The 10,206-nt window shown below is 42.1% G+C and overlaps 1 protein-coding gene across 2 annotated transcripts in view; it reads right to left on the reverse strand.

The window, feature by feature from the left end:
* The window catches only part of METTL5 (methyltransferase like 5), a 19,140-nt gene extending 11,189 nt beyond the window's left edge, over nt 1-7,951 (reverse strand). Inside the window, exons 1-4 of one of the 2 annotated variants that reach the window (XM_023507541.1) lie at nt 7,551-7,951; nt 4,441-4,555; nt 3,886-4,067; nt 2,676-2,758 (exon numbers count right to left, since the gene is read on the reverse strand). In XM_023507541.1, the coding sequence (XP_023363309.1) occupies nt 2,676-2,758; nt 3,886-4,067; nt 4,441-4,555; nt 7,551-7,659 (489 nt within the window). In that variant the 5' untranslated portion in view covers nt 7,660-7,951. The remainder of the gene's footprint in view (nt 1-2,675; nt 2,759-3,885; nt 4,068-4,440; nt 4,556-7,550) is intronic. The other variant, XM_003800860.1, reaches the window with a different exon arrangement.
* Nucleotides 7,952-10,206: the final 2,255 nt, after the last annotated feature.

Genomic DNA, 10,206 nt, shown 5'->3' on the forward strand with positions numbered 1-10,206 from the left:
GTCATTGTTGTTTGGCGGGTCTGGGCTGGGGATTCGAACCCGCCACCTTAGGTGTACATGGCTGGCGCCTTAGCTGGTTGAGCTATAGGCGCCGAGCCAGAGGTCAAGCACTTTTAAAAGACAAAAGAGTCTGGGTAGGGGTAAGGCTCAACAATAATGTTACTTATTATATACAATATTTAAAACAAGCAAAATCAAAAGCTTATGGCAGATAAATCTACAGCATAAAACAGGGTCTTAACATTAGAAGGAAATTCATTTCTCTTACCTCTTTCCTAGGAAACAGAGTACATACCAGATTAATTTCTTAAATTATTTACTGTGTTAATGGAAATACTTCTGTATTAAGTGAAAAATGCACTTATATTAATGAAATATTTGCTTAAAATTCAACCATCAGGCCAGGTACAGTGGTGCATGCCTGTAATCCTAGCATTCTGGGGCCGAGGTGGGAGGATGGCTTGAGGTCAGGAGTTTTAGACCAATCTGAGCAAGAGACCCTGTCTCTATAAAAAAAACACAAAAATTGGGCAGTGCCTGTGGCTCAAGGAGTAGGGTGCCAGCCCCATATGCCAGAGGTAGTGGGCTCAAACCCAGCCCTGGCCAAAAAAAAAGAAAAGTAAAGTAAAGAAAAATTAGCCAGGCACGGTGGCACTTGTCTATAGTCTCAGCTACTTGGGAGGCTGAGCCAAGGGGATGGATTGAGCCCAGGAATTTGAGGTTGCTCTGAGCTAGGCTGAGGCCATGGTACTCTAACCTGTTTGACAGTCTCACTCTGTCTCCAAAAAACCCCACAAAAACAAACAAAAAAATCAACCATTATTAATTTGGCCAACGCAATGCTGATAATGCAGCCTCCTAGTGGTGGAGCATGGTAATACTAAACAGCAAAGATGGAGTTTTTGTAATGTGGTTACAGGAATTCATTCAAATAACTAGATTTTGCTGCTTAACTGTACCTTTTTTGCTGTGGCATATTTTTACTGTAGCATGGAATTCATACTTTGCCACACTATGTAGAAAAGAGTTCATAGCAGGCTTATCCTGAGAAAGGTGTGCTTGTATTTTTCTTTTTTTCTTTTTAAAACAGAGTCTCATTATGTCACCCTCAGTAGAGTGCCTTAGCGTCCCAGCTCACAGCAGCCTCAAATTCTTGGGTTTAAGCAATTCTCTTGCCTTAGCCTCCCAAGTAGCTGGGACTACAGGTACCTGCCACAACGCCTGGCTATTCTTTGGTTACAGTTGTCACTGTTGTTTAGCTGGTCCAGGCCAGATTTGAACCTGCCAGCCTTTGTGTATGTGGCTGGTGCTGTAACCACTATGTTATGGGTGCTGAGCCCATGCTTATATTCTTTTTTTGAGACAGTCTCACTTTGTTGCCCTGAATAGGATGCTGTGGGATCCTATCTCACAGCAATCTCAAACTCTTAGGCTCAAGAGTTCCCTTTGCCTCAACCTCCCTAGTAGCTGGGACTATAGGCATCCACCACAATGATGGGCTAATTTTTTTCTATTTTTAGTGGAGATGGGGTCTTACTCTTGCTCAGGCTGGTCTCGAACTCCTATGCTCAAGTAATCTACCTGACACAGCCTCTCAGAGTGATAGGATTATAGGCATGAGCTACCAGGCCTGGCTCAGAGCCTATGTTTTAATTTTGTAAAAAAAAAAAATTTTTTTTTGAGTGACCATGGCATCACTGCTCACAGCTATCTCAAGCTCTTGGGCTTACGCAATTCTCTTGCCTCAGTCTCCCTAGTAGCTGGGACTACAGGCTCCTACTGCAATGCCCAGCTACTTTTTTGTTGTTGTTGTAGTTGTTGTTGTTTAGCAGGCCCAGGCTGGGTTCAAACCCACCAGCCCTGGTGTATGTGGCAGTGCCGTAACCACTGAGCTACAGGTGCCAAGCCACTATGTCACACTTTCACTAAAAAAGTACTGTCCCTTCCCCTAATTTCCTGGAAGACATCTGAAACACCCCTCCATGTGTTAGATACTGGAAAAAATTATGGTAACTCAGATCTGTTTAGCTCCAGACTCAAGTGTTCTTAAAAACCAAGGCTTACTGCCTCCCTTCAGCACACCAGGCCACACAGGGACAATGGGATAAAAGACTTACTAGGACTTACCCAGGCAAACTAAAAAACATTGTAACCCTAGTTACACCACACTTCTCTATTCCTGAATTGTAGTCTATTTCCAGGCAACAGTTCCTATCTGAACAAATATATATATATATATATTTTTTAAAAACAGAGTCTCATGTTGTTGTTATCCAGGCTAGGGCTCAAACAATCCCCTGCCTTAACCTCCCACGTAGCTGGAAATATAGGCATGTGCCACCACAGTCAACTAATTTTTTACCATGTTGCTCAGGCTGGTCTTGACTTCCTGACCTTAAGCAACCCTCCCACACTGGCTTCCCAAAGTGCTAGGATCACAGCACCATGACCAGTTATCAACAAATCTCTAATGATATACAGGCAGTCATATAAGCTAGAAAAAAGCTAGGCTCAGATGCTAGCTGGTTGAAGGGAAGATTTAGTTTCTAAGTGCCAAATGTCAAAAAGGTCAGGGGAAATAGATACTGTGATATTTGGTACGCACAGCAAATCCCTAAAACACTGCTACGAATTTAAAAATAAATGATATACAACATCATGATGATTGAACTTACTTCTCTAGTTGAGGATTTGTGTAAAGAATATACTGCTGTTCTTGCCATTTCCAAAGCAGTCTTTAGAAAAGCCATATCTGTCCCTGTGAAGAGTAGAAAAAACTCCCATTCACATTATGTAATCTTATCAAAATAGATTAAATGAATAGGATTTAGAAACATTTTCTTCCATCAAAAATAGCTGCTTAAAAAAAAAAAGAAACATTTTCTTCCAAAGTCCAAAATAGCCACTTCAAATTCCTTCTACAAATAAGACAGAGTATAAATAAATAAAACATCAGAATATTCTGTTAAGGTTGACAGAATAAAACTAGAATTACTGTCTTGATTAAATAAGGCTAAAGTAAAAATTCTGATATTATATTCCAACTCCACGACTTTCAAAAAGAGAAGGGAACACATAGTGTAGTTATCAGGATCATCTTGGTAGAGGGCAGGTACTTTTAAAACTATTTATGTCTTTTCCTCCTTTTATTGACTTCCTACCCTCCTTTCCCTCAGTAAACACAAAATTAATAGCCACGGTAAGTCAGTGTTACTTACATGCACATGTTGAAATGCCTGGGTCTGTTAAGGCTTTAAAAACAGATGCTGACAGTATAAAATCCTTTGTAAGTTTCATAATCATTCATAAAGATTAGGCAAATTATGGTTGAAAGCAACAATAGTCTAAATAATAATAAATGAGACAAGTCTTTATTTAATACAAATTTGTAAAAACAGAGGTTGAAAAATTCAACTCCCTAGCCATGTGTTGAATAAATCTCTCTTTTTTTTTTTTTTGGAGACAGTTTCACTCTGTCTCATCTGGGTAGAGTGCCATGATAACATAGCTCAAAGCAACCTCAAACTCTGGGGTTTGAGCAATCAATCCTCTTGCCTCAGCTCCCCAAGGTGTGGGACCTATAGGTGCTCGCCGGAACGCCCAGCTGGTTTTTCTATTTTTAGTAGAGACTGGGTCTCTCTCTTGCTTGGGCTGGTCTCAAACTCCTGAGCACAAGCAATCCACCTGTCCTGGCCTCCCAGAGTGCTAGGATTACAGGTGTCGGCCACCATACCCGGCAACAAATTGAAATTTAAATTGTAATAAATTACAGGTCATAGTTTATTTAATGAACAGTGATAAAATCACTTAATCCAAAATAGTCAATGATAAAATAATTCTGAAAACTTACTTTTCTACAAATACACGAAGGTATTTGATACTAACCTTTATTATTTTTGGTCCCAAAGGGAGGATTCATAATTACTGTGTCAAATGACTTGGACATTCTGTTAGATAATGAGAACACATCACATTGAACCATGTCAACATTTGTTAACTCAAATTCCTCCACATTCCTGTTAAATATTTCCAATGCATCTTCATCTATGTCAAATCCAACACACAACCTGTAAATACAAAACATAACACAAAGAGTGGCACCTTTATCTCCCAAGTCAAAGCAAAAACAAAACTAGCTATTTTACCATATATGTTTTAAAACCAATTGGCAAAGTAAGAGTGTTGCTTTTCAACACCATGTTTTCCTAATCTGGGAGAGGGTGGAAACTCAGGTCTGTATAAAAGGGATTGCTGCTGTTATCATTTTTATTTTATTTTTCATTGTTTTCATCATCTGCCTACATTCAACATGTATTCAGTATCAATTTTTGCTACCCCCATCTCATACCATAGAGTCCAATAAATATAATTCAATTGATCCTATTTATATTTCTTATTAAAGCCACCCCGTATCCAAATAGTATATATTGGATGACCTACCCTGCTCCTAACATTGCAGTTCCGATGCTCAGCACTCCACAACCACATCCCAGATCTGCAACCATTTTATTTTCAATGTCATCGTATGTGTTATGGATTGTATAGAGCATACATGCTAAAAAAAATTTTTAAAAATATTAGGGAGTAAGCAAGCAAGCTGATGAATCCAAGTTGTGCAAATAACTTTTTTTTTGAGACAAGAGTCTTGCTGCCCTGGGCACAGTGCATGCGTGTGATTGTAGCTCACTGCAACCTCTAACTCCTGGGCTCAAGTGATCCTCCTGCCTCAGCCTCTTGAGTAGCTCCATAACACATAGCTAGTTTTTCTTTTCTTCTTCTTCTTCTTTTTTTTTGTTAAAACAGAGTCTCATTACATCACCCTGGGTAGATTGCCAAGGTGTCACAGCTCAGAGCAATCTCAAACTCTCGGGCTTAAGAAATTCTCTTGCCTCAGCCTCCCAAGTAGCTGGGACTATAGGTGCCCACCACAACGCCTGGCTATTAGTTTTTCTAGTTTGGGCTTTGCTCTTGCACAGTCTGATCTCAAACTCCTGAGCTCAAGCAATCTCCACTCCTCACCCCACCCCCTCAGCCTCCCCGAGGGGTAGGATTACAGGCATGAAACACTGCACTCCGCCAAATGACTCTAAAAACATCTATTTTGCATTATTTAGTCAGTTCCCTCAAATTGTGTTCCAGATTATTTAAAAAAAAAAAAAGTGTAGTAAGTGGCATCATAAAGGAGGCTGTTACTACGTACGTTCCAATGGTTCTCAAAAACTAATCTCTGCTGACAATGCCAATAAAGACAAAACTGTGACTAATTTCTGAGGTCACAGACGAGTGAAATGAGAAGAATAAAGTCAAAATGCCTTATTAGTCCCCAGCCTGTTCAAAACACTGCCATATAGACATAAAAAACCAGTTTTTTCTTTGATGCTGAATTGGTACTTTTAGTAAAGAATGGTAAGAATAAACAGGTTTTGGCTCGGCGCCTGTGGCTCAAGTGGCTAAGGTGCCAGCCACATACACCTAAGGTGGCAGGTTGGAATCCAGGCCAGGCCCGCCAAACAACGACGGCTGCAACCAAAAAATAGCCAGGCGTTGTGGCGGGTGCCTGTGGTCCCAGCTACTTGGGAGGTAGAGGCAGGAGACTCGCTTGAGTCCAGGAGTTGGAGGTTGCTGTGAGCTGTGATGCCATGGCACTCTACCCAGGGGGACAGCTTGAGGCTTTGTCTCAAAAAAAAAAAAAAAATACACTTCCTTGTTAAAATAACATTTGGCAACCTTGTATCAGTCTCCAAAACTGTTCTGAAATTTTACTAATCTATGAAATCTATATATCATCAAAAAAGCATTCATATCACAAGGACAAAGAAAATTTTTGCTACAAGTGTTGCTCATTATAAGCTAGAACACATCATAAGCTCCTACATCTACAATACAGCCTTTAAAAACATATTCATAATCTACAAATGAGATCTGATAATACAATTACTGAAGAGCAGGGCAGAAGCTGCTGAAATTTGAAAGGGCATCTTTCAAATACTCAAGGGTCTTTGGATACACTGAAGGTTAAACAAGAATAACACCAGTATCTCCCTGTGGATAGTTGGGCCCAACAGGACTGCTGGCTATCACTGATGCCTGAGGATGCAGAGGTATTAAAACACAGTTATAGGGGCATTTCGGACTGACTGTGCTATCACATTCATTGCTACAAGTGCTTTTGAAGCTAGTATCTCAACGAATAAGTATACCCAAGTGCATGTTACACACTGGATGTGAAACAGCTAGTGTTTTTGTTTTTTTAAATTGCATTCCAGGCTGGGTACCAGCGGTCATGTCTGTAATCCTAGCACTCAAGGAGTTGACGGAAAGGATCCCTTGAGCTCAGGAGTTTGAGACCAGCCTGAGCAAGAGCAAGATCTGTCTCTACTAAAATAGAAAAATTAGCTGGGCATTGTGGCAGGCACCTGTAGTACCAGCTACTCAGAAGGTTGAGGCAGGAGGATCGCTTGGGCCCAAGAGTTTGAAGTTGCTATGAGCTAGGCAGATGCCAAGGGACTCCATCCTGGGCAGCAGAGACTCTGCCTCAAAAATAACTAAGTAAATAAATTTTAAAAATTGGATTCCATTAAAAAACACTACTAAGTTGAGAAAACTGCTCCTACCTTAAACTCACTAATTTTGTGCAACGTTTTAGTTGGAATGACCATATCTTGGAGTTTCACTAGCAGTTTAGAAACAACTATTTTGGAGCTGAAAAAAAATTCCTCCTTGCAGGTGCTCTGAGCAATGTTTTCCTGTGCTAACATATTTATGAAATATGAATGGATGGGTGTGGTGGCTCACACCTGTACTAGCACTCTGGGAGGCCAAGGCAGGTGGATTGCCCTGAGCTCAGAGGTTTGTGACCAGCCTGAGCCAGAGTGAGACCCCCGTCTCTACAAACAAACAAACAAACAAACAAGCCAGGCATTGTGGCGGGTGCCTGTAGTTCCAGCTAGTTGGGAGGCTGAGGCAAGAGAATCGCTTAAGCCCAAGAGTTAGAGGTTGCTGTGAGCGATGATGTCACAGCACTCTACCAAGGGCCACAAAGTGAGACTGTCTCAATAAAAAATAAATGAATAAATATGAATGAATTTTCCTGTATTCTTTCCTGTACTCTAGCATGAAGCTACAATACTAATTCTCAGATTAAGTTGAAATGCATCATCACCTTTATATAGCATGTGCTCTGGTTTTGTTAAACTCTGCTACCAACCATGGAAGGCAGAGTATATATAGCATAGAAATCAATGTTCCAGCAAAGTTGCTATAATTAATTGATCAGTGTTTATCAAATATTTACCGTGCTTCTAAATAGTACCAGCAACTCTTCTGGGCACTAGGAATTGAGATGAAAGACTAACTCCTTGCCCTCAAAGAGTTTATAATGAGAAAAAAAATAAAAGATGCCTACCAGTGTTAAAAAGTATGCGGAAAATTAAACAGTACGACGATAAAGTGTATGTCTCTGAGGAGAGCTTTTAGGCGCAGCGTCAAGGAAGGTTAAGGAAAAATTCTTTTTTCCAAATAGCAAGAGCGTGGTGAACTAGTCGCCCTACCTGCAATGTGCGGCCTGGTGGGATACTGTTCTAGAAGTATCTTGGGCTTTTCGAATCCATCCACTTGTTGCAGGCGACTCTCTAGTTCCTTAAGTCTTAATTTCTTCATTTTTGGGGGGGGGGGGTTGTTGTTACGTGTGAGCTCGCAAGGTGTAACTGCACAGGATCTGCGAAGAAATCTATTTAACCAGGATCTGGTTTCCTCTCCAGCCCCTTTTTCGGCGCGGATGTCCGGGAGCCGGACAGGAGACGCGCTCCACTGAGAAACTGGGACGCAGGGCGCGAAGGGCCAGACTCGATCGCGTCCCCGAATATCACAAGCCGCCCTCAGGCCCCTAGAAGAGGGTAGCGGAGTGTGCCTAGAGCGGCTTAGGACCCGGACGCCAAGTCCCGGCACCTCGGGAAACAGAACGTCCCCGCCCCTCGGGAAGCAAACAACACCGAGACCGCGGCCGGAAGCGCCGCTGCGCACGCGCTCGCCTCCCAGCGGCCCGGAGCCGCGCTGCAACCTCTGTCCGGCGGAACCCCGGGCCTTCTGGTCCCTCCGCACCTGCAGCGCCCACCCTACTCTCCAGACCCTGGACCAGCCCAAGCCGCCGGTCCCATGCCCATTATCTTCTGGTTTGCCCTGAGTACTTACCAGCCCTCAAAGGATGGGGAAAGAAATACCGGGAAAGTGATGCAGAAGGGAGGGTGTAAGTCAGTCACCGTGTTTTATTCCCAGCGTGACTCTTCTGCTTTGTGTCTCTCAGCTCCCCACTCAGAAACTAGCGATCTCCGCTCACCTTTGCTTCTTTCATCATTCGGTGTCCTACTTTATCGTGTTTTTTTTTTTTTTTTTTTTGCTTGCCTCTTTTTAGGTCGGCTGTGTCACTTACCTCAATCTCATAGGGGAAGTGATATCAGAGAAACCAAAAGAGAGAGTTTAAATGAGAGAATGGGCAGTGGTGTCAAAGGCTAGAAAGAGGTCAGGTATTTTAGAGGAACATAAATCAAGTCGTAGTGGATTGTGGAGTGAGTGGAAGTTTAGAAAGAGAGTAAATGTGAACAGTTCTCAAGAAATGGGGCTACAAAAAAGAGAGTGGTTTGATGTACTAGTAAGGTTGGGGGAAGCTTTCTAGGATAGGAAGAGATAAGAAAACATCTAAATTCTGATAAGATGGAGCTAATATAAAGGGACGGGTTTAAAAAGGTGGGGGAGGAGGGGAGGGGATAGGCGTGCACCCACTTAATGGGTACAATGTAAGGGTATATGGCACACCTTTTGGGTGCGGGACACAACTACAAGAGGGACTCTACCTAACAAACAGAAATACCGTAACGTCGTTATTTGCACTGTCGCATTAACCTGAAATAAAAATAAATAATTAATTAAAATAAAACAAAATACAAGAGTTAGGATCCTGAGAAGGCAGGATCCAGTACTTTGAGTAAAAAGGATTGTCCTTAGCCTGTGGGATAGACACCTCTTTTCATAATTTTTATTTATTTATTTATTTATTTTTTGAGACAGAGTCTCATGGTCGCCCTGGGTAGAGTGCCTTAGCATCACAGCTCACAGCAACCTCTAACTCTTGGGCTTAAGTGATTCTCGTGCCTCTGCCTCCCAAGTAGCTGGGACTACAGGCGCCCGCCACAACACCCAGGCCAGGTTGGAACTCGCCTGCCTCAGTGTATGTGGCCAGTGCCCTAACTATGAGCTACGGACGCCAAGCTACCTCTTTTCATTATTAAGAGAAGAAAAAAAAGGAGTAAATGGATGCTGATGGAGTAGTGAAGTGGTTCTGAGGCCGCTACTTTGTATGAAAAAGTATTCAAAGTTATCTGTTATGAGAATTAAATAAGTTAACACATAGGAAGTTCTTTAAACATAAAGCACTTTGTGGGAGGTGTCTGGGGCTCAGTGAGTAGGGCTGCGGCCCCATATACCAAGGGTGGCGGGTTCGAACCCAGCCCCAGCCAAACTGCAAAAAAAAAAGAAAAAATAATTTAAAAAAAACATAAAGCACTTTGTCACACAGCAAATGCCCAATTAATGTTACTTCATAGTGGCGATGGAATAAGGGATTTGAGCCAAAAGGATAAAGTTAGCCAGATGTACAAAAGACAATTGGCCCATCTGAAGTTGAAGGCCATTTTTTCTTTTTGTTAAACATTTTTTGAGATAATTGCAGATTCATATGTAATCAGAAAACATAACAGAGATACTGTGTATCTTGTTTAAATGAAAGAGTAGGTAGTGGTGTTAAAGGCTGGAAAGACATCAGGTTTGCCAGGTCCAGCCTCTTGGTGGGTTATAGTCCTGGCTCTTCGGCTCCTTGCTTGAATGTATCATGAGCAGGGCTGGTAAAACTGAGTGACCGCAAACCGGAAGAAATTCCACAGAATTACTACAGAAAAAAAGGAAGCCATAAAAAGTGAAAATATGTTCCAGAAAGAGGAACAGGTCAATCACCACAAGTGGAGAAAGACACCAAGGCTGCCCAGATAGTTTCCTTTTATTGGCCTGGTCTGGGGGAATATTACCGAATGATTGAAAGGTGTTCTCCAATAGGTTGTAGCCGCTTAAACGCCACAGGAGTATAAACCTCAAAGCCTCAGGGTCCTGCTTTTCCCTTAACTGTATTTTTCTGCAGTCCTTCCCCTGATTGGTTCC

Source organism: Otolemur garnettii, unplaced genomic scaffold, assembly GCF_000181295.1.
Source record: "Otolemur garnettii isolate 467f Iridium unplaced genomic scaffold, OtoGar3 scaffold00187, whole genome shotgun sequence".
In the NCBI taxonomy this organism is placed as follows: Eukaryota; Metazoa; Chordata; class Mammalia; order Primates; family Galagidae; genus Otolemur; species Otolemur garnettii.